This window comes from Rhamphochromis longiceps, linkage group LG5 (assembly GCF_057381845.1).
Source record: "Rhamphochromis longiceps isolate RC_006_pf linkage group LG5, R_longiceps_female_GT1.1, whole genome shotgun sequence".
Classification (NCBI taxonomy): Eukaryota; Metazoa; Chordata; class Actinopteri; order Cichliformes; family Cichlidae; genus Rhamphochromis; species Rhamphochromis longiceps.
Window position 1 is genome coordinate 34,879,781 of NC_140561.1, and position 25,633 is coordinate 34,905,413.

Here is a 25,633-nt window from a genome sequence, read left to right on the forward strand (position 1 = left end):
TTGTTTTTGTGAAATTATTTTTTGTCTTGGTTTATGTTTTTGATGATTGGTTTGTATGCCAACATTAAGGCTATTTTTGTGATCACAGCACTAATTTATTCATCTAATTCCTGACCTAATGGCTCGAGAGAGTGTACAGTGATTAACATGTTTTTGTTACTCTTTTGTTATTATTATTTTAATTCTTTGTGCATGATCTTTGTGACTAGCATGCAAAGCTCTTTATATATATTTTATATTCTTTATCTTTTGCTTCCAAGGAGCCAGAGTTTATTTTAACTTTTTAAAGTGGTTTCGAGCAATAGTTCTCCAGGCCTTCTCAAGGTCTTTTGAACTTTTGTTTGTTTGTTTGCTTTTTCAATCATTTTAAGTCCAGTATCTTGTGCCTGAATATTTTCATAGGAATGTTGTTGTTTGTGTGTGTGTGTGTGTGTGTGTGTGTGTGTGTGTGTGTGTGTGTGTGTGTGTGTGTGTGTGTGTGTGTGTGTGTGTGTGTGTGTATGCATTATGCAAAACACAATTTGATAGACAACCAAATTTACATTTTATTTTTAATTTGTTCTGTTCTTAAATCCATAATAAAATGCAAAGACAGTTTCACAGGCATCAACCAGTATTTTTTTTTATCATCAATGTCATTTTCAGAGAGCTATTAGCCAAAAATATAACTTATCTTGACATTATGTGCAGTAGGTCTTAAATAATCTGGATAGTGTACAAGTTGAGGACAAAAGAAAAAGTGACTGGCCTAAAAACTATCTATAGCAGATAAACAGTATCTGAATATCATGTCCTTAAGAAATATGGAAAAATCCAGGACCTAAGAGATGCATCTGGCCTTGATCATCAAGCCTCATCAGAAAATGTCTCAGTGTAAAGGTAAACATCAGGATGCCATTTTTAAGAAAAAGAAACAGAGAGAATAGATTACACTAAAACTAGACTGAAAATCAGTGGTAACAGGTCCAGAGGTGTTGGAGATCTTAGCAAAATGAATGGGATTATGAATGCAGAAGAGTAGAGTCAGAGTTTGATCCACCTTGCAGTATAATCTGGAAGCGGTCTGACTGGCATTGACACACTGCCAATTCAGTAAAAGGAAAGAAAAACACACGCTATCAGTCATAGATTGGCCTCTCCATTATTGATCTTACTGAAGTACTGTGGGATCATCCTGAAAGAAAAGAACTTTGAATGTCCTTCAAGAAACCTGAAAACTATTCCTGACGACTTTTTACAACGAATTACAAGAACCCTCCATGCTTTAATGAAGGTCGTACCAAATATTGACTTTCAAGCTTGATACAATTGTACAAACTATCTTTGCAGATGTTTCAATGAATCACTGCAGCTATTTTCCACAAAACATTTTCACTTTCAAAAAGTATTAAGAACTGCAGGGTGGCTAAAGACTTTTGTATATTAACCCATCAACCCAGTCCCATTGATTGTTTTGTCTAAAACTTGCTTTTTTTTTCCCTTCTCACTTCCATCATGAAGTTAGGTTAGAGGAGAACCACTGCCCCACCATTCACTGTCACTTGAAAGCCGCAATGTGTTATTGAGGACACACAAAGGACAAACATCAACACTAAGGTCTCAACTTGTCAGCAGTAGCTGTGCTGCATCATTAAGGGACATAGAAAAAGAGACAGGAACATTAGGGCATACAGGTTACATATAAAGGTAATTGAAAAGGTGATTCTTCCCTCCTTGGATAACTAAAAATAAAGTCAATAAAGACAAAAAACTAAGTAGGCATATTGACAAAATTGAATATTTAAAAAAATAATTTTGTTAAATTCTAAATACAGTATTCACATTTCTCACAAGATTATCAAAATTTTTGTTAATTCACTAAAGTTTGCAGGTGTATTTCTTAACCTCAGTTCATCTTTATAAAACCCTGCGTGTGGTGTTTAATTATTATCTGATAAAAATCAAATATGCAAAAGTTGTTAGCAATTTTGGCAAAATATTTGTTCTCCATCCAAACCTCAATAGAAGCCAAAATATTTCTGGACAACCAAAATATTTCTAAAATTATATATTTACACTGAAGAAGGTAAGCTGTGATATTTGTGCACAAAAATGCTAAATTACATTGAAAAATAATTATCAATGTTATTGATCAACCATTTATGAAATAGGTTAACTGACTTGTTTGTTTTTTGTTTTTGTTTTTTTAGTTCTAAATGTCAGGGCAACGATAATGTTGATTTATCCCTCTGCTTCACCATAATTCAGCTGCTTGATTTTCACTGACTGGACATGGAGCAATGTCAAGCAAAACACCACCACCAACATCACCAGCAACAACCACTGGCTGATGAATGACTGCTGAGATGGAGACGGGGATCGAAGGGATTGATCTGCACCCTGCTATCTCATCCCTGTTTTTACCCTCTGTCAAATAGGTGCCAAGGGGAGATGGATTCTGTCTGCCGAAGGAGTGGATTAATGGCAGTGGTAGAGGAGGGTCTGGCTGCACCCTGGAACCAGCTGAGTGGTGCGCTCCTCTGGGCAGAATAGAGGCAGCAGAGGTAGTATTGACTCTAGGAGAGGAGAAGGTGCCAGTGCCCCCAGATAGAGTGGAGGGAGGATTTGGTGAGGTGAAGTTCTCTCCAGCCTAATTCAGGCACTATAACAGACACAAAAATGCTGTAAAGGTATCATGTTTAACCCACGATTGACCTCTCATTCACCTTTATTCAGTCTTCCTGCTCTGCGAATTGACTTGCCAAGGTAATGAATATGCATGTATGCGCAGATTATGTTCACAAGTTCAACATAGAGAATATGAATTGCCAAATGAACTGAGTTAATGACACAAACATAACCCTTTGTTCAATTTCCATTGACTTATTGGGTGCTTAATTAATTGTCTGGCTTGAAATTGCAATGGATATTTTTAGTGCATGGAGATGTATTCTGTAAATATAGATTACATTACTCTAATTGAGGGAATAGAAAATATGTCTAAATCACTCCTAATATCACATCAGTGCTAATGGCAAAACAAATGGAGCAAGCTCATTCATCTTTGCCAACAATTACTCAATTAACTGTAATATGATGCGTTTAATGTTGAAGTGGTCACACTTGATTGGTATTCGTAAACTTTGAAGGTCACAGTCCAGGAACTTGACTTGAGTGGAAAGGGTGTTATGGATTCACTTGCTGGGTGGAAGGCCGCGAGTGTGGCGATGAGGGAGGCCTGAGAAGTTCAGTATGCTACCAGCATCCATCTTTCCCTCTCTCACTTTCAGCACATCTCTCCTGTGAAACATCACTGACAATTTCTCAATGCAGCAGAAGTGCTAATGCTTTTTTTTCTTTCTTTTTTTTTTTTTTTATAAAAGATGCTCAGCAAGACAACAGGGCGTGCCCTGTCTCAGATTAATGAGTACTCAAATGCAAGCAGACAGCAGTGGAATTAACAACCTCATCTCCCTCCATCTCTACTTCTTTTCCTCTGTCTGTTTTTTGTGTGTGAGTGTTTTCTCAAGACTCTACTGACTAATTAAAGGAATTGCATCACGAAATGTATGCTTCCTTTTTATCACCCCTTAGTCCTTCACCACTGAGAAAACAGAAGAGTGATTACCAATCCCTGTCTCAGTGCTGCACTTATGACAAGGCATCCTTCTTGGTGTTTGGTGTGTTAAGACCTTTGCAGGGTTTTTCACACATCAGACATATTAAAATTAAGAAAGTGTGAAAAACTTTGAATTATATCTCGCAGTGTTTCGCAGATGGAAATGAGAGGAAACAGCTGGAGGCAGACATCAGGGTCAAAGCAACATCTACAGTAAAAGGTGAGATATCACCTCTACAGTTCAATAAATCAAATCAAGTTATATTATAACATACGTGTAACTCTTATGAAAAGCTCTTATGAAACAGCAATATAGGAAGAAGGGCACGGGTGATATGATTCTTGTTAAATGGCAGTTAAATGACGCATGACAGTTTCTGATTCACAGATACAGAAATAGGCCAGAAGCAGCGACTTCACAAGTACACGAGGTGCGAGGAGCACAGAATCTGTGACTTTAACCTTGGGCTTTTCTAAAGGCATCATCTACAGTATGCAAATATGATAACTCTAATATCAAACTTGTAAAACTTTTTTATTTTTACTTCAAAAAATTAAAACCATGAAAAGACAAAGAATAACAATGTAATTAGTCAATTTTTAATGCTTGTGTAATGTTATGTGCACATTGAGAATTTTAGCAACTCCTAGTGGTTAGCTTGGAGACTGCGGTCAAGTTAATTTTTCTGTGGCTTGGCTTGTATTCCTTCCTATTGGATGTTTAGGGTCACATGAGTGGAGTAACACAGGAAGAGTTTCCTATTGGATGTTTAGAGTCACATGAGTGGGGTAATGCAGGAAGCCATTTTAGTATTGGGATTTGCGCAATGAGGCGTACCAGAAGTCTCCCTGTTTAATCCTTCAGCATCCGCCTGTGTTATGCCATGGAGAAGCTTTGTTTTTCTGGGAAAGCACTGTAAGATGTACATTGACGAAGACAAACAAGTAAACAGCCCTCAACTTTACTTTCACGTCTGACTCATCATTCAACGCTTGCAGTGCCTACGGCATATGTTTATCACACCAGGGATAATACAGCAAGTCTGGATAGCAGAGACCGCTACCTCTCATTAATCTTCCTGCCTCCTTTAGTTGTACCTTACATGCCAAATAGTCATCATGGACAATAAGCCAGATACAGAAGATCAACAGAAGACTAGATCTCCAGGAACATCTGTGAAGTCATATGTGACCAGATCTGTTGCTAGTTCTTCTAACAGCTCCTGCAAGTCTTCAGCAAGCCTAGCAGCTGCTAAAGCACGCGCAAGAGCTGAAGCAGTGTGTGCTCACTCCACCAATAAAGAAACTGAACTCATGGTGGGAAAAGCCCAGTTGAGAGTAGAAGAAGCACGCATGGAGGCTGCTCTGGCCACACTGAAGCAAGAGAAAGACGTTGCAGCAGCTTTAGCTGAGGCAGAGGTTTTGGAATCAGCTGCAGCAGAACTCGGCTCTGAACAAGATCTCAGTGCAGTGGCAGGGCAGTCCAGAATGCACTCTAGTCACCTGTCGTTACCCGGCCTTGAGTCCCACATCACCTCCAGTCGGCCATGCGATTTCTCTCATGCTCCACCGCTCGAAGACAACGAACTGAACAGGGGACAGAATAGCTTGTAATTGCTTTCATTTGTGCCCAACATATGGCAGACTGTGCTACCAGTCACAGAAAGTAACTAGTACACTTGGGTGGTATTCATTTTTCATACCTCATACAATCTTGACATTCCACCAGGGGTATGTGATATGACGATGGATGTTGTAAACCAACAAGGTAGAAAGTGAGACAGATGACATCTTGTAAAATCAATGCAGTCCGGCAGAATTTTGATCTAGAAAATGATGCATGTTGGCTGTGGCAGGATAAATTGGGCCTATGACCTGGGACCACAATAACAGATTCAGCGCATTGATGGATTCTAACCTACAAAGAAAGTAAACTGTTAGTGCTAGCATTTCCAATGTTAGCCACACTGCGTGATTTATTTTTAACTTTTAGAGTCACAGGTTAACATTTACATTTTCACTACATAACTTGCAAAATTTGTTGCTACCTTTGTGCATACATAGGATTTGATGACATTTAACAAGCAAGTTGTGTGGGTATCTTCCTGCATGTTGGCTTGCTTTTTATTATAAAATGAAACAAAATCCCTAAGTTTATTTCTTTACTAATCATGATTTTCACAGCTTACTGAGCTCAGCTTTGTTCATCCACCAGCAGATACTTCACTTGAGTGATAAAAGCTCTGTAGAGCTTAATCAAAAGAAAGGCATGTATTATTTTCAAGGTACCGATTGCTATAAACCCTGCATTGTGCAATAGCATAATACCGTCCAAAGCTAGTAATCAAATAATCAAAGATTATATCACAGCCATAGAGGGTAGTGAAGGAGTTAACAAATAATGACAAAAATGTTTTAGTATATTATCGGTTTTACTATATTATTATTATTTTAATATACTATATTTTACTGTATTTATTTAAAAACTCTGTGTTAACCTTTTACCAATCAGGCTTAGCTTTTCTGCAAGGTCTTCCTGTAAAAGGATTAAAGGGTTCTTGTGCCCAAGATGTGCCATTCAGACATGAGAGAGAGTAGTAATAAAGGGAGGATGGATGTGTGGGTGGAACTGGGATTGGGATTTAAGCGATTTGCAGACAAGGCAGAGGCATGGGCAGAGGGGTCGGGGGTGCCTGATGGATCGTTTTCTGTGAAGAAGCAAGAGGACTTGGAGTACTTTTTCTACTGTCCCCAATTGTCCCATTTGTCTGTGTCAGAGCAAAATACAGATGTGTGAGTGTAAGAAAGGAGTTCATTTTGAAGAGCATTTTGCTGAAAAGCACAAGTGATGATCACTTCGAACTGCTACTTCATCTAAACAAGAAATTCACATGCAGTGCAAGTCCACAAGGAAGGCTCTGTTGATGATAAACATTTTAGCTTTGATTAAAGGCACTACATGTGGCATTTTACCATCAATAAATCATCACTACATTAATTTGGAGATACCAGTATAATGTCTACAGCAAGCCCCAAGGAAAGATTTCCCAACACGTGAGTCTCTTTAGGGAAGTAAAAGAGAAATGAAAAACATGCTGCAATGCCAAGAAAAGGAATGTGAGGGGACTCAAACTTCTCGTACGTGACAGTGGTATTAAATTTAGAAGCAAACAAACAACTATGTGAGACTATGTGGCCTGATAACTGAACAATATGAACAGTAAGCTAATGCAGTAAAACACTGCACAAGTAAAAATACCAATGAAGCAGCAAAATCATTCAACAAATTAATCATTTATCTTGGGTGATGTTTTTGTTTGTTTGTTTTTTATCCCCATCGTGTTGGCATTTCACGCTTTGGAGGGTGAAATTTCAGCAAGTACAGAGAAAATGCAAAATGCTACATTGCCAGCATAGGCTACAAGGCTAGCATAACATTTGATATAACCAAGATTTTTAGCCTAGAGTATTTGCTAGAGCTCAGTAGATATATGATGAATCACACATATCCTAGTGTTTTAAGACATAAATAAGGGTTAAAGGTTCCAGTGATCCATGGAATATCGAATAACAATTTTTAATGGAATGCTTCTGTAGCATCAGAGCAACAGATAAGCTCATCCCCAATAAGCATGCGGAGGCCATGACTGAGGCGACAGGTAGGGAAAAGTCTTAATACAGTTAAGTCATTTAAAGTAAGTTATGTGTAGTGTAAAATATTGCATGCACAGAATAGACGTGATAGATTCTAAATCGTATTCAGATACATAAAAGCAAGATGGCAGGAAGACTAATTTTTTTAGTCTATCAAAACAAATAGTTTATACTGTGTATCACAAATATGAACTGTAAATTATTATGGTATAAATTGTTAAAAAATGAAAGAATCCTCCACCTGGAAAACAAATGGTCTGGGTTTGGCCACGTAACTCTCAGGCTGCAACTCTCAGGCTGATATAATGTACATGTTGTATTTAATGATTATATTGTTTAAATAATGAGAAAGCCAAAGTACAACCATCTCATGAATCATTAAGAAATATATATATATACATTTAATTAATTTAGAAATACAATTAATCAATTGTATTTTTTTTTTTTTTTTGCAGTACCCCAATTCCGTTCAGCTTTGTAGGCTAAGCATATAGCTTATACTGTGACAACAGGATAGCGGATACAGAGTGGGCTGTAACTTTTGAGGCAGCAGAGGTTATGCATGAACAAGAGCACTGATCAGCTTCGTGAATATGAAGCTTACCAAATGTATTAGACTGCTTACTGTTAATTTAAGGAAGCTGTGGCATAAACCTTACATAGAGAAATGGTCTAATAGATTTGTCATAATAGTCTGTCAGTTATAAAATAACAGCTTTTGTAGTGTATAATGATTTGTCATAGAATATGCTAAATAAATCCCAGGAACTTTTTTCCTTTTTAAAAATAGATGAAAGAAATGCTTAATATAATGCTGTCTTTGATGATTCTGGAAATGAATCCAAAACAGAAATGTGTTTTAATGACCTTTTGAGATAAAGTAATAGTTTCTTTGAATTCAGCAAAAATGCGTTCTATAACATGAGAGGTACAAACAGGGGCTCCTTAAGACCATCAGTCCACAGATATTAGCTTGTAGATGTGCGTCCATGTGTCTATGTGTCTGTATCAGAGCTGCAAGATATTTCACAGATGCTGTACATCTAAAATGTCTACCCCTGCAATTTGTGACAAATTCCAAGTTTCCTTTTTGGACAGTGAAGAAAAAATGCAATTTGACTATGAGCATACTTGTATTTCCTAAATGCCAATATTACAAAGTTTTAAGTTAACCAGTAGAGCATTTCTGAAATGGAGGAAACAATAGTGGAGACAATGATGCAAAACTAATTCAGTACAAAACAATAATAAAGGCCCAAAAGGAAAATATTCAAAGCTACATTATTTCTCTTCTACACAATATAACATCACAGAATATATAATGGAGAAAGAAAAGAAAATTAATTCTTACTTAATTCAGTAGAAAACACTGCGGGCAGATCAGCATAAGCTTAAGAGCAGAAATTAGCAGCCAGCAGGTGCAAAGACATTAACCACAAGCAGATCTGGGGGCAGTAATCTCCATAAACAGTTATCTGCTAAGTCAGGCAATAGCTGAACTGTTCCCCAGTTGAGGGGGCAAAGGAGAGCAATATGATCAGCACAAGCAGCAACAACACAGATATTCCATCTCCCAAATCCACACTACATACTATACAGTATGTATTAATTTTCAGATTCTTTTAACAATATGCCTACGCCTGAAGTCAGCATACATTTTTTGCTCTTTTGTTTTTTCCCCCATGATCTGCTCATTTTCCTAGCATTCGGTGCTTTTGTAACATAACATGCATGTTAGTTCAACAAGTTTAAGAGCAAAATTCACTGATTTATTGGGAGTCTTATCTAATCTAGTCTAGCTAATCTCATATTGTCACTTCCTAAACAAATACTCTCACACGTAGCACAATATAAAGTATGGACCAGAGCACACACCTGATGAAGAGCAGTGAACCTCAGCTTCTCTGGAGAGCTGTGAAGATTCACCGAGGTCTTTGGCTGCCAACAGGGACAGGAAAATGCTGAGTAGACAGGTAGACAAGTTAAATTATGACACAATAACACAGTGAATAAAGTTTTGGAAGGTTTTCTTTTTTCCTTTTCTTTCAAAGTAACACAGAAGACTGAAAAAAAATCACAGAGTTGAGATAGTGTGTGAATGTGAGAGTGAATGAATAGTGGCATTGTAAAGCGCTTTGGGTGCCTTGAAAAGCGCTATATAAATCCAATCCATTATTATTATTATTATTATATGAGAGTACAGATGTAGGGTAGAAAGACACAAACCAGTGTCAGATTGTAGCCTTACATACACCTTTAGCTATGTCAGCCTATTATAAGGGTACTTCAGCTTCGAGCCATTCATCTGTCCATCAAACCATCTATCCATGTTCTCCTGCGTGTCCAGTTAAGGGCTCCAAGCTGGTTTTTACCACTGTAAAAAAGTTTTTTGCAAAACATTTTTTTCCATCCATAAGTCAAAATTTCAGGTTATTTATTTATTTATTTTGCAGAAACAGTCTTCCATAAGGGAGGGACACTATCAAGATTCACAGATAAACTGTGTGTAACATGTAACATAACATAACATTAGACAACATATATTTGAAAATGTCTAAATTAAATCCTGAATTATTTGTGAAAGTACATGCATATGGGGGGAAAACACCATTTAAATTTAAATTTAAGCTGAAAGGTCTCGATTTGCACAGCAATAATAATAATAATCAGGAAATTGAATTTTCAATTTACTTCTATTTATATTGCACCAGTTGCCTCAAGACACTTTATATTGTAAGGTAGGGACCTTACAATAATACCAATAATACATATTGTATTATGTGATTAGCAAGCCCTTTGGCAAAAGTGAGAAGGAAAAACTCAGTTTCAACAGGAAGAAACTTCTAGCAGAACCAAGATCAGGGAGGGCAAGCCTTCTGCGGTGACTGGTTGGAGGTGATGAGGTTTTCATTGATCTGTTAATCCTAGAGTTTAATCTATCATATCCTGATTATCAAAACTATGGGAAAGTGTTAAAGATCCTGCCACACGGGCAGAGAAGAAAAAAATGCATATATCAATCACCTGGGTCACCTGCTGAGAAAGAAAAAAGAAAACAAGCAGAAGAGAACAAGAGCAACAGAACAAACAACACCACAATGATACATGGGAATATGACAGTAAATACTAAATGTTAAACATTATTGTGCAGCACACAAGACCAACAGAACACAGTGTGCCCTGAGGTAGGAGCCAAAAAGGGTGCAGTTTGTGGGTGTGATCACCCGTGTGTACACCTGTGAGCATGGACGCGCTTGTTTTTTGTTTTTTAAAAGGTTCCTTCCTGTAATAATCTGCTAGAGGGTGTGGGGGGGCCACAGCCCCGTCCTCCAGGGCGTGAAGCAGGTGTGGAGGAGATCAAAACTCCAGACATCCAGAGGCCCCCAGAACACAAGAGACCAAGGAAGACCAACAGAGGGGCAGCCGCGCCACTGTCCCAGAAAGAGCTGAGGAGAGTCCCAGTTGAGGGCTTACTCAGCAGCCGCGGAGCAGAAGCCAGGGGGAGTTGCAGTGACGCGCCCGTGAGCTCCGCCGGCAGCCAGCTGCGCCTGAGTGACCGAGCCCCAGGCCGAGAGGCCGGGGGCACCCCACCTCCGAAGTGGCCCGAGCGAGCCCCAGGCTCCAGGCCCCGATAAGCGGCCGCCAAGGAGTGAGCCGGTGTGTACCTGGACGCCCATCCCCGGACACAAAGAACCACCAACGCACCGATGTCTGAGGGGGTCCGCCACTGGCAGGGGAAGTGGTGGTAGGGGGAGATAGGCCTCCAAACCTTGGAGGGCCTGAGATGTCCCCAGAGAGGTGGCGCCTGACACCCAACCTGACATATAGACACAGACATACAGGCACACACAGATACAAACATCCATTCCCACCCTCATGCTCTCATATGCACTTACTCCACACTCAACCAACGTGGAGACAGACATAAAGAGACGCTGTACACACAATCACACTCCCCAAGCGTACTCTACAAACCGGGTCTAGGTACCCTTGCCCCTGAAGGGGGGAACTGCACCCAGACCCAGGTGGTGTTACCCTTTTCCCTGCGGTGGGGGGAGGCAGACCGCCCCGACTCCGCAGCAGCAGGAAGGCCCCACACTCCAGACCGCAGTCGGATGGCCAACTCCTCCTCCTAGCCCCCCCGCTCCAGCAGGTCGCAGAGAACGGGGGTGAGAGAAGACTCCAAACCTCCCTCCACCCGCTCATTGTAGTGTTGATGCATTTGTGTTCTAAGGTGCATTTAAAACCCAGGAGGGCATGTAGCTACCTGCCAGAGAGCAGCAGGTAAGCGCATGGTCCCTCCTGCTAGCCCTCAATGTCTACATGTATTTAAAATTGAGAGGTGGGCAACGACGCCAGGGGTGGGGTGTACACCCTGATGGTACTTTGGATTCCGTGTATCGTGCCCACCCCCAAGATCCTATATGTATGTGTAATGAGAGTGTGAGTAATGTGAATGTCTAAGTTGTGGGATAAAATTGAGGCAGAGGCAGCCAGAAGGGGACAGGGGGGGGGGGGGGGGGGGGGGTAGCCTCCTCTGCACCCTGGTGACATACCCCTACTCCAAGGTCCTGCATGTGTGGGTGGTTGTGGTGGAGCGGGAAGAGGGAGGCAGCTGGAGATGGGGAGGGAAGGAAGGGAGGGGCAAGTGACCCCTCCCTGGGGCCAGCTCCCCCGCTGACCCCAGTAGGCACCCCCATACTCCGCGACCCACCAGGGAAAGGGGGCCCAGGCCCATCCAGACCGGGGCCCAGTGCAGCAGCGCCTCCCGGCCCCACAGAGCCCGGGACAGTCCACCCAACCCCACCACAGAGAAAACTGCACCCACCCCACCATCCACTCATCTTCCAGACTACATAAGACAATAAACACCCAGGCTGAGATCTTCCTCCACCTCTCCTGTATCTCCCCCTCCTGCAGAGGGAGCTCCTGCAAGATGTGACAATCTCCCCCACCAGTTGAAGAGCCCCCCAGGTGGCTCGATGCACCGGCGGCACCCTGCTCCAGGGCTGGGCCCCCATGCACCCACCCGCCCACAACCCCGGCAACACACCAACCAGGACCCAAGCCCCCGAGGCCCGATCCGGGTCCCAGCCCAGAGACGGAGCGCCCCCAGAACCTCACGCCCATCCCGGACCCACCCAGGGGCAGCCAGGCTACCAGGTCAGTAACCCACGTCTGTCAGCACAGACCCTCCCCTAGCCCCGCTGCACGCAGCCGCGAGGAAACAGTCACCTGAGAGCCAACAGAGCCCCTAACCGGACATGACCGCTACCCCGGGTTGAGCCCCCCAAGGAAGATGCCTCCGGGGAACCCCCCGACGCCCTAAGCCTGTCCCTACCCCCACACCAATCACAACAGTGAAGGCGGGACCAAACTATGACCCCCCACCCCCACTAGGTGATGGAGCTGATCAAAGGAGCCCAGTTGGTTTTTGTCTTTTGCCCTTCTCCCCCGTCCCTCTTCTCAGCTGTTTTTCTTTCCCTCTTTCTTTCTCCCCTTCTTTCCCCCAGTCAAGTCTGTCCCGTATTCAGTAAGTGAAAATAAAAGAAACAATAAAAGGTGAATCAAATGGACCATTACGGCAAGGCTGGGATGGTCAATTTGGTAAAGTAAATCCGTTGGGCATCTTTCTTTGCCTTTAGACAACAATTCTGATGGCAAAAGAAACAAATGGGACAGGCAAAAAAAAGAAGAAAAAAAAAAAAAAAGATCCTGCCACACTCCTCAACTGACTCTCATTATTATTTCCATATTTAATTAGTCTGTGTTTACATGACATCAGTGACATTAAAATGCTGTAATTTGGAGAATAACGGGGGAATATTTATTTATAAACACTCTACACGCACAGGAATCTTGTGAAAATGCAAATACATAATTACAATAAATTAAAACAACTGTGAAGATGATCAAAAGAGAGGCTGAGTACTTTAAAAAAAAAGAAGAAAACATTTTGGTAAAAGAGGCCAGTGTACAAAGTAGTGACCTTCCTCTGATTCTCTTCTCTGTCTTTCCAGCTGAGATCTCTCCTCTGCCTGATCTCTGGCACACATCAGCTGAGTTGTCCCTTGCAAGCCTCCTGTCACACAAAATAAATTGCCTTCGCAGTGAATGGGTCAAAACAACACAGAGATGTCATTATTTCACTGCAATTGATCATACCTTGGGAAACACAAGTCAATAGTTTCTATAATTGCAATGTCTCCAGCCCCTCAGAGGTTCTTCCATGAGGGCTCCTTTGCTTCTTTTCATCTTCACACTGATTACGGCTTTCATGTTTGCCACCTTTGAAAATTATGACAAACATAACACCATGATATGCATCTTTGAAAATATATGTTTTATTACTGGGAGGAGGGTTTGCATGATAGATTGAAATCTGATACTTCACTTTAAATACACGTCAGGCTTAGATGCCTATTAACATTTTAGATGGGCTGCCATCTTCAGTAAAGTAAGTAATAAGAAAAGCACAGCTAGTGAATATTAGCAGTGAATTCAGGCTAACATATTTATTTGAGTAGGCTATGGAAACTGGGAAGGTATTGCTATTGTCAAATGCATTCATCTTACAATTGACATAAAGACTTTTTTATCTGGCCCTCTACAAAAGGCGCTTGAACTGAAAGGACTGCATTATGACATTTTGTTCCTCTGATCATTTTATGGCAATTAAATAGTAGAGAAATGTCACTAAATGGGGATAAAATAAGTCAATAAACCTCTCAGTCACTTATTTGATTCTTCTCTTTGTCTGCTCATCTATCTAGCCATATATGCATTCAGTACAATGAGACCCCTGTGCTCTGCCAATAATTTCTATCTTTGGCACTCTTATTTAAAAACTATTGACATCTGAGATCAATGTTCTGTGTCAATCAAACCTAGCTGTTGCTCTGACTGAAAACAACCCACATCATCATTTATTGATCATTACCAGACATTTCATTTGCAAAACTTGTGATATGTGTACCCAGAGATCGGCAGTAACCGAAAGATGGCAGAGATGTGTACCAGAGATGGGCAGTAACTTGTTACAAGTAAAGTGTTACTCTAATCTGATTACTTTTCTCAAGTAACAAGTAATCTAAGGGATTACTATTACAAAAAGTAATTCGATTACTGTTACTTTCCAGTAAGCACGCTGTATTACTGTGTTACTAAACCGTGATTTTGTTTGTGAGAGTGTCTCGTGCAACGTCCGTGGCAGCAACAGACGTGTGTACATCAACAATGGATAATATGGAGTGTGGGAGAGAGTACGACCATGTAGCGGTAAAAGCGTGGAAGTACTGAAATTACTTTGAGTGTGATTCTGTAAAAAAGTGACAAAAAACAATAGTGTCCACTGTACACGCTGCATGGGAAGAAAACTTCTTTCTACTGTGAAAAATTAAACTTCAAATCTGAGCAAGCACCTAGCACACTGCCACGGGAATGTGAAATTCACAGAGTAACCCCCGGATCCCCCCACTGACATGATCACTGTGGCACCAGGCAAACCTCCGCTTGCTCCACTCCTGCTAAACAGGTGAAAATAGATTTAAGAGAGACAGGACTTAGTGCCGCTGAATCTTTGATTTTATTTAGTTTTTGCTGTGTTTTACTTGCATCTATTTGAAAGAGTGAGTGTAAACAAAAAATATTATTTTATTTTATGTGCTGGAATATGCAGAAAATAGGTTTAAATGTTAAACAAATTTCTTCAAGTCAGAGAATGTTGCATATAATTACATTTTTGCTTAATGCAATGTGCATAAAATGAAAAGATTAAAACTAATAAAACAATTTTTAAAAAGAAACTTTTCCATTTGATAACATTTTATATGATGGATTATGCATAAAAAATAGAATTGGGCTGAAAGGTCTATTGCTTTATTAAGTATTCAGGTTGTATATCATGTTTTTAAAAAGTAACTAATTACTTCTGAAAATAAGAAATCAGCATGGTAATGGGATTACTTTTTTGGAGATATAATCAGTCATAAGTAACTAATTACTTTTTTCAAGTAACTTGAACAACACTGCCTGTACCTATAAAAAACAATATGGTTCTAAGAGTACAATTTGTGAACAATAAAAATAATCATTAGTTGCAACCCCAGATGCATGTGAAATGTACAGTTTAGATTTATTATTAGTGATTAGGCCTGTTTTATTTGCCCCTTGCTGTGATGCTATATCACATAATTAAATCCACAAACTTCTGTTACAGCACATTCATAAGCTCAGAGTCACGCTGTGGTAAACCAACAGTATATAGCAAAATGAAAAATGGTGGCCCTGTGCAGACAACAATGGAAAAGTGTGCTGAGATTCACATGGAGTTTAATGAAAGTGAAGTCCTGCAGTGTGGAGTCAGCCAAGCCTTCTGTCAGGCCTCACTTGTTCAGACACCACAGGCAAAAATGTGCTGTCTCCATGAGCAAGCATTTCCTATCTTTGCAGATCAAAACACTGATGGATTTTAATACATTGCTCGGTGTTTGATTTTACTTTTCATTTTCTGCAGTTGTGCAAATTCAATCTGTATCCTATACAGTTAAAGCACATACAAAATACAAAGACACACATAAAACACAGGCTCTATGCACATCATCACATTCTAATATCTTAATAAAAACAAACAGAATAAGTATGTAATTTAGTCACACCTGCACACAAAGATACATTCACATGCTGCATTGTGTCAGTATCATCAGTCCCTAATGTAACCATCTGCTCCACTCTGTATTTCTTTTATGCATAAAATGCTAACCAACTCTTGGCAAAGAGCCCTCACTCACCATCTCACATGCATCACAGCAAATTAATGGGTTACCTGAGAGAAACATGAATAGAATTTCGTAGGTCTAATGGGAAATTAAAAAATGGCTAACAACCCTGAATCAGCCAAACTAATCGGGAGTGCTGCTGTGATATTCTGGACCTTGCCAGAACCACACCTAAACTGCAAAATCGGCACAATGGTTCCATAAAATACAGACCTAATAAGCAGTAAAGCAGTTTGAATAAGAAAAAAGTATCCTCTAAAGTCAATACTATTGGTCCATTATCGGATATATTTTTTTCTTTAAATGAGTCTACATGCATTTAAATGTGTCATTTAAGATTTGTGCCAAGCTACTTTGAAATCAGATTCAAAAGTCTCTGTGTTCAACGTGTTTACTCACTGCAGCATGCACACAGATCTTTAATACCACCCAAATGACAATAACACAATTTCTTTCAAAACTAAAAATCAACATGTATATATTTCCTACCATTAGTCAGTTAAATGAAAAGAGTCAAACAAACAATAAAGAGATCCAATTAAAAGCGTTTCATTCTCTATTGCCAGTGTCGTATGTAGCTTATAAACATCCATCAATGACAAAAACACGGTGGGCTACAGTGTTGCACTTGGAAATGTTTTTTGAATTATCAGGAAACTAATTAATCTGTGGCTGAAAATATTCTTCTACAAATGTTTTTTATTTAATCCAGCTTGAGTAAAACCTGTGATACCCAGCTGTTTAGATACATTATTAAGGTATAAAGAAATAAATGTCTAAAATTGAAATACATTTTAAGAATTTTTCTTAAAAGCAAGCTGGTTTGAGACAGAAGTTTTTAAAGACTTTTGTGGAAATCACCTTCCAGCTCCTGGACAGTCTGAGGTGCAACCTGGTGGCGCTGGATGGATGGAAACATTTCCCAGAGGTGCTCTATTTGATTTAGTACAGGCAAGCATTGGGGCAGGGGGCGGGACATGGGGCAGTCAATGGTGTCAATTCCTTCATGAATTGATACTACTGAAGGACACAGTCTCATATTAGGCTAGGATTGTTTTACATCAAGAGGAACCACTGTATCAGCGCAGGGTCTGACACTGCCCAAGGATTTCATAGCAATACCTAATGGCAATCAGAGTGCCAGTGCCTAGCCTGAAGAGGTAAATCATGGTAAATGGTAAATGGGCTGGTTCTTATATAGCGCTTTTCTACTCTGAGCACACAAAGCGCTTAAGCACAGAGCACCAGTGGTGGATCTGCCAATTATGGTATTTGATGGCAAATGCCATATGATCTCCATGGTGCAGGCATGAGCACAGGGCTCGTAGAGAATGTCAGGCCCTCAGGCCACTCTAATGAACTAAGTTTCCGATTCCTGGAGGTTATTTTCTAGTGCTTGTCCTGTTCCTCTCTGCAAAAAGGACTCAATACCAGACATGCTGATGAGTTAACAACCTTCTATGACCCTCTCCAGCTCTCCTAGAGTAATTGTCAGTCTCCTTGAATCTCCTCCATGCTCTTAACACTGTGCTTGGAGACACAGCAAACCTTTTGGCAATGGCATGTGCCATCCTGGAAGAGTTACATTACCTGTGCATCCTCAGTGGGGTCCAGGTATTGCCTCGTGCTAACTGTGGTAACACTGACCCTAGCCCAAAGGAAAATTAGGGGGGTTAAAACAGTCAACACAAATAAAGAAGGAAAAATTGTCAGTGGCCTCTACTTAATTGACTTGATGCTATATTCTGTTTATTTATTTTGAGCAGTATATATGTATCATGTGTCTTGATGTATGCCCAATCATCCAGGTAAGTAAATCCCAAAAGTTTGATTCTGTTCATGTGGACATAGCGTTTCCAATGGGAATGCGACATCCAGATGAACAGAATCAATTTTTGGGGGTATATGTATCACACATACACAATTGCAGAGATCTACAATATATCATAATACAGTTTATATGTGTAATATTCAGCTTCGTATTGCAGTCTTGTGAATTTTGTTACTTATTTAAGACTTACATTTTCAACTTTCTAGTCCAGAAATGAGCAGCAAATAAACAACCTTTGATCAGTTATTCATCATAATTCTTATGAAAACTGATTTGAAGGAGAGAGTTGCTAATTCAAAGGTGTCGACATCAACACCTTCAATTCCCTCCCTTACACCTCCTTTGACGTCACCTCTTCTATCAGCCAACATGGTTTAATCTAAAACACAAGCCTCAGGTTACAAAAGTCACTCTACATCTTGTCAGGACAATATTTTCACTGCCTCCTTTTCCCAGTGGCAATGACCTTCCTGCGTCTCTCTGATCTGTGCAGCAAAGACACCCAGCCCACATTGACAGGACTGCAAAAGGCAGCCAGGCATATCTTAATCCATTCTTGCTCTGCTCTGCTTCGGCCTGCGCTGTCTGAGGTGCTGCTGGAGTTTTCTCTGCACATACGAAGGGTTTTTGCAACCAGCTGGTCCATTAGTCCGAATGGAAGATGCTAGTACAGGCTGGGGAGTTTTAGACAGCTGACAGAAACAGAAGTATTCTGTCGTTTCATGTTATGCAGCTAAACCTACTGATTTTCTTAGACCTTTCCCTCCTGAAATATTCAGGCTGTATTTGTAGAAGTATGTGCACTTTTTCAATTTCTCTCCATGTTAATGCTCTTTTGTTAAATTATTCATTGGTTATAAAATGTGCCAACATGCTCATTGTAGGCAACAGTGTTAAGAGCAGAAAACTCATTTACGTCTCAGATACTAAACACTTTTGAAAAGGGGTTCACATCACATTAAGTCTGCACGCTGCTGTTAAAGTAACTTCAAATGTATCTGCTTGCAATTCTAGATTTTTTCTTTTTCCGTGATAATGTTAAGTTAAATCTACTTGTTGAATCCGAGTACATAAATTGAAACTGAATTGCTTTAAAATTGCTTTAAGAACACACAAAGGTGTGTTTCCATAAATAGCCACATGGCTTTCACTTACCACACCATCACAATGTTTTGCCAAGCACACTTCAGCATAACAGCTCTAGACTGTTGCATTTTATATAACTCTTCTTCTACTGAGGTTAAACAAGAGGATAGAGAGTAGCTTTCACTTGAAAGTGACGGCTAAAGGTTTGTATAATCTTGTATGCTGCTGGTGGTGGGCTAGTCTTTGTGTCTCTCTGGTTGTCCTCACAGATGGAGAGGAGTGCCCCAGGTAAGTGGAGACCAAGCCAAGGATATGAAACAGGAATGACCAGACTCCCACCGGAAGACAGCAGAGGAACTGAGGGATTGTGGGATTTCTGCAACAATAGATAATTAGTCAGGAACATCTGCTGGAGGAAGTTCCCCTGTACCTCATGGGCAGCAGATCTTAAATCAGTCATTGGCTTAGAGTCAAAAATTTGTATCTTCAGCTATTTACTTTGATAAATTGTTTTTATTAATCACCAAGGTCACCTGTAAACTTCCATATGGCTGTGAGGAGGTGGTACATGAATGTCCAATCCCAATGTAGTAAACCATTAATCTAGCATCAAACCAAGTAAAAGTAAGTATGCTTTTGTAGTTTTCTTTTTTGTGTGAGCTTTGACAAGGCTCATGGATTTAATTTTTAAAGTTTATTCTCTCATTTCAGTCTTAATAGTCTGAGAATGGCTTAATTTTCAATGTACTTTTAATATGCAGACATTCATCTGCATGTTTCATCAAATGGAAAAGAAGAGGATTTACACTTTCAGTTTTACCTCTTAGGAAGAAATCGTATAAACCGAGATAGTTGCAACAGAACATGGAAAATATATCAAAAGATATCAAAATAAAATGTACTATGTGGCAACACATCTCAAGTTTGGGACCAGGGTAAAAAAGGCTCTGGAAAATGGAGAATCTGGAAACATGTTTGTGCAAAAGACAGAAAATTGAAAATCAATATTTGCTTCTCCTGCCACCTGGGCCCTCAGGTGGCAGGACATTAAAAACAAGTATGATTCTGTCATAGAAATCACAGGCTCAGGAACACCAGAAATCATGACAATGATAAATCATAAACCCATAAATTATCGTCAGTGAACACAGCTCACTGTGCCATCCACAAATGCAAATCGAAGCACTGTCATGCAAAGAAGAAGACATATCTGGATGTGATCCAACAGTGCCAGCTTCTTCTCTGGGAAAAAGCTCATTTAAGCAGACTGAAGCAAAGAGGAAAACTGTTTTGTGGCCAGACAAATTTAAATGTGAAATTCTTTACTGAAAAATTGATACTGGATCTGGTTTAAAGAGGAGTGGGACCATCCAGCTTGTTATCAACACTCAGTTCAAAAGAGAAAACCTCTGATGTTATGGGGGTATATTAGTCCTATGGAATTGGTAGTTTGCACATCAATGTTGAAAGACATATATAAGGTTTAGAGCCACATATGCTCTCATCCAGAGATGTATTTTTCAGGAATGTCCTTTAAATCAATGTTAAAGGACATACTGCATCTATATCTGCAACATACCTTATAGAAGTCTGGATCTGGGCTCTAAATTGGCCTGTCTGCAGTCCAGTTTAGCACCAACTAAAAACATTTGGAGCATCATGAAATGAAAAATACAACAGAAAAAACCCAGAATGATTTAGCAGTTAGAATCCTATACTAGGCAAGAATAGAAAAACATTTCTCTCCCAATGTCCACCTGCTGCTGATTTCAGTTTCCAGATGTTTTCAGATTGTTTTTAAAATAAGTCAAAGTGACCATTTTTCTTAAAACGATGCATTGTCTCGCTTTAAATGTTTAATATGATAAATGGTCTGTATTTGTATAGCGCTTTACTAGTCCCTAAGGACTCCAAAGCGCTTTACACATTCAGTCATCCACCCATTCACACACTGGTGATGGCAAGCTACATTGTAGCCACAGCCACCCTGGGGCGCACTGACAGAGGCGAGGCTGCCGGACACTGGCGCCACCGGGCCCTCTGACCACCACCAGTAGGCAACGGGTGAAGTGTCTTGTCCAAGGACACGACCGAGACTGTCCAAGCCGGGGCTCGAACCGGCAACCTTACGATTACAAGGCGAACTCCCAACTCTTGAGCCATGTATTTTATGTTCTATTAATAATAAAATATCTGTTTGGGAGATTTATCTACATTTTATACAGCATCCCGCCTTTTTTGAAATTTATGTTTTAGCTTGACTTTGATTATAATTCCATGATTATGTCTTGAAAAGCCAAGTTCCAAATTATTTCTGTGGGTATGTCTGCAAAAAACTTTCACAGCAATCCATCCAATAGCTGTGAAGATGCTTCATGAAAAAACAAAATGACACAACGTCACCAAAGCTAGATGATTTTATCCTTAGTGGACTTTGAATTTCTGTACATAATTTAAAAGAAATGAATCTTAACATCTTATACTAGTTGTAATTGTCACGGCTGGGGGAGGGAGCCGTGTGGTGTGGAGGAAAAGGAGCAGCAATTTTGCAGCAAACTGATGATACGAATGACGTTTTATTTACAGGGTGGTAGTGGCAAAAACAGGCAATGAAGCACGAGTAATTACAAACGGAAACCTAAACTGGGAGAAACTAAAGAGCAAACCTGAAATCTTACAAAACGGAGAGCGGAGCAGAGAGACGCAGACCAAGGACCAGGATACCAAGAAACACAGACGAGCCGACAACGAACACAGACCGACACCCACTATATACACACACACACACACACACACACACACACACACACGGTAATCGGGTAATCGCACACAGGAGGGAAGAACAGCTGATCTGAATACACATGATGACTGGAGGACACAAGCTGAACACAATGACAACAGACACAGACTTTCAGAACAAAACAGGAAATCTAGAACCCGAACCGGACACAAGGGGGGAGGACACAGAATAACTAGAACAGAGGGAAATAATCACAAAACACAAAACGCTGGGTCAACGACCCAGGACCATGACAGTACCCCCCCTCCAAGGGCTGGCTCCAGACAGCCCAAAACAAAAACAGACGACCAACCCAGGGCGGGCGGCGGGGGCCCAGGACGGAGGGACCAACACAAGCTCCAGCGAACCGAGAGAATTGTCCAAAACAAAAACACACATGCTGGAGCACGAGAACAAAACACAGTTCAGGAGGCCGGCCCGGAGGCTGACAACTCAGAAGTCCAGGACAGTTCATCTTCTGAGGCCGGCCACGTCGGCGACGTAGATCCATAAGCCGACCGAGCGGAAGGCAGCGGTGGCGGAGTGGAGGCAGTTCAGGGGGCCGACCGTGCACACGGCAGCGGCGGCGACGGGGAAACCGTTCAGGCGGTCGACCGTGCGGACAGCAACGGCGACGATGACACAAGTCTGGAGGCCGACCGCGCGGAAGGCAGCGGCGGCGTCTAGGAGGTCGTCCATATTGACGATGACGCTCCACCAGCAGCCTGGTAGATGACCGCCGATGTCGAGGCGGCAGTTCGGGACCCGAAGGTGGCGTGGCCGTCGCAGCACCAGACGAGACCGAAGCAGAGGCCGGTCCAGGCGCGGCTAAAGCTGAAGCGGAGGCCGGACCAGGCGAGGCAGATGACGAGGCTGAAGCAGAGGCCGGACCAGGCGAGGCAGATGACGAGGCTGAAGCAGAGGCCGGACCAGGCGAGGCAGATGACGAGGCTGAAGCAGAGGCCGGGCCAGGCGAGGCAGATGACGAGGCTGAAGCAGAGGCCGGGCCAGGCGAGGCAGATGACGAAGCAGAGGCCGGGCCAGGCGAGGCAGATGACGAAGCAGAGGCCGGGCCAGGCGAGGCAGATGACGAGGCTGCAGCCGGGCCAGGCGAGGCAGATGACGAGGCTGCACCGGGCGAGGATGAAGGCTCGGAGGCTGCAGCTGGCGAGGATGATGAGGCTGCAGCAGGCGACGGCGTGGAAGCCGGAGACTGTAGCGCTGCAGGCGTGGAAGAAGCTGCTGCTGCCCGTGGCGTGGATGAAGCTGCAGCTGGCGAGGATGATGAGGCTGCAGTTGGCAGCTGGACGGGCTCCTCGGGCCCTCCAGCTGACGAGGCAGGAGGCTGGACGGGCTCCTCGGGCCCCCCAGCAGGCGAAGCAGGAGGCTGGACGGGCTCCTCGGGCCCCCCAGCGAAAACAGTCTCTGGACCAGTGGGCACCGGGGCCCCTGGAACACACAGGTCAGAACCAGCAGGCGCACGGGCCTCTGGCAGGCACGGGTCAGAACCAGCAGGCACACGGGCCTCTGGCAGGCACGGGTCAGAACCAGCAGGCACACGGGCCTCTGGCAAACACAAGGCAGACTGCAGCTGCACAGAGCATTGACCCAGCTCGGGCAGCGACAGCCGGATACAGTCCTCAGCTGGCTTCTTAATCTCCAGGGGTCCAGAGTCGGCCGGGGGCTGGGACCCAGCCTCTGGGGAGGCCCTGGAGTGCGTCACAGTCTCTGGGCTGGCCAGCTGTTGCGGACTGACTACTGCGTTATGTGGTGTGTCTCTCTGCTTGACATGAACAGGTGAAAAACAGTGCTTTTCCGGTTGGATGGACTGGACTTGTAGTACAGGCGGAGCTGGTGAAGATGGTGGCTGAGCTGGTAATAACGCTGATGAGTCTCTTGCCAACTGAGCTATTGACTGAGCCACGGATTGTAACAAGGTGTCTAATAGGTCTGGCTGTGACTGTAATGGAGGTGGAGATTGAGTGGCTAACTGAGGTAGCGGCTGCAGGGCAGCTAACCGAGCTACCGGCTGGGCAGCTGGCTCAACAAACACAGCCCCGGAATAAACAGTCATGCGAGCTGGCGAAACAGACGGAGTGTCTTTTCCACTCACCACAGCCGGCAGTTCCGAAGTCCCAACCTCCGGCTGTGGGGCGACGCGCCGACGGCGCGATCGTCGCTTCCTCCCGGGCAAAACCTCCGGCGGGCCGGGCAAAACCTCCGGCGGGCCGGGCAAAATCTTCACCGCCGGGCTGGGTTGGGAAGCGGTAGCGGCTGGAGGGTGGAGGTGAAGTTCGTTAAGGATGAAGTCCTGTGCGAGCGGGTGAAGAGAGTCGAGTAGCCAGCAGTGAGCAGACATCAGCTGCTGTAGCCTAGCTTCTACAGCGTGGTGAAGCTCTTCCTCCTCATGCTCCAGCCACAGGTTGACCAACCTGGAGACGCTGTCGATCATTTCCTCCCGAAACTCCTGGGACGGTGCAGATGCTGCTGGGTCCATGTTTGGTCGGGTCGTACTGTCACGGCTGGGGGAGGGAGCCGTGTGGTGTGGAGGAAAAGGAGGACCCAAAATGCAGCAAACTGATGATACGAATGACGTTTTATTTACAGGGTGGTAGTGGCAAAAACAGGCAATGAAGCACGAGTAATTACAAACGGAAACCTAAACTGGGAGAAACTAAAGAGCAAACCTGAAATCTTACAAAACGGAGAGCGGAGCAGAGAGACGCAGACCAAGGACCAGGATACCAAGAAACACAGACGAGCCGACAACGAACACAGACCGACACCCACTATATATACACACACACACAAGGTAATCGGGTAATCGCACACAGGAGGGAAGAACAGCTGATCTGAATACACATGATGACTGGAGGACACAAGCTGAACACAATGACAACAGACACAGACTTTCAGAACAAAACAGGAAATCTAGAACCCGAACCGGACACAAGGGGGGAGGACACAGAATAACTAGAACAGAGGGAAATAATCACAAAACACAAAACGCTGGGTCAACGACCCAGGACCATGACAGTAATAATGATCGTTCTCTGGACTAAAACCCCTGGGTTACACAAAACACAATCCAGCTTCATCTTAGAGACAAAGGCAATGGACCGCTGACCTAATAAGTGAAAGATTTTTATTAGCATCATCTTCTGGTCCCCTCAATCATCAAATTCCTCGTTGAGACTCCACCTGCTCCTGCAGTGTAACCTGATCATTAGCAAAAAAAAAATGGATTCTTTCTCGAGCATCAAGAAATGAGGTAAATAAATAAATAAATGAGCAGGTACATATCACGAAATGGGGCAGTTAGAAATCCATCAGAATGTCATTTTGTATGTCTCTGCTTCTCCTTCTCTGCCCATCCAGTTATATGTCAGCTCATTGCAGGCCTCGCTCCCATTAACCCTTTAGGAGACTGCCGGTGAGGTTGAACGTTTCACCTTCCTATCAAGTCCCCTCCCCCACCGCCTGTTTACAACCACCCACCCGTCCTCTTCTTCTCTACCTACTTTTTGTCTGTCTGAGTAAGTTCTACAAAAGATAATTTCCTTTTCAAATTACAGCAGGCCTTCTCACTGACCCGAGGGCATTGTGATAATGCAGTGTGGGAGCTGAGAGGGTCTCTGATGAGAAGCAAGAGCAAATGCACTGGCCAGCACTAATGTCTTGTCAACACCATACTTGGAAACGACGCCTATAGGACACAGCACAGCTTCAGACTTGCTGAGAACAGTGGTTCAGAATTCTCTACAGCATTTTGGGTAACATAAAAACTACATATGATTAGCTGACACTTGGTTTGCTCAGAAACCTGCTGCTAGCGCATGCAAAAGTACAGTACATGCTGCTGTAAATAACCAGAAAAAGAAAAGAAAAAAAAACTCAACAGAATGTGT

The 25,633-nt window shown here is 42.5% G+C and overlaps 2 protein-coding genes across 2 annotated transcripts in view; one reads left to right on the top strand and one right to left on the bottom strand.

Moving 5' to 3' along the window:
* The window catches only part of LOC146670440 (N-acetyltransferase 8-like), an 850,360-nt gene that overhangs the window by 324,305 nt on the left and 500,422 nt on the right, over nt 1–25,633 (top strand). The window lies entirely within an intron of this gene.
* LOC146670456 (uncharacterized) lies at nt 21,757–24,222 on the bottom strand. Its single transcript, XM_085408031.1, has 3 exons — nt 23,839–24,222; nt 23,290–23,592; nt 21,757–23,250 (listed from the first exon to the last, which is right to left on the bottom strand). The coding sequence occupies exons 1-3, from the start codon at nt 24,220–24,222 to the stop codon at nt 21,919–21,921; spliced, it is 2,019 nt and encodes a 672-aa protein (XP_085264157.1). The 3' UTR covers nt 21,757–21,918.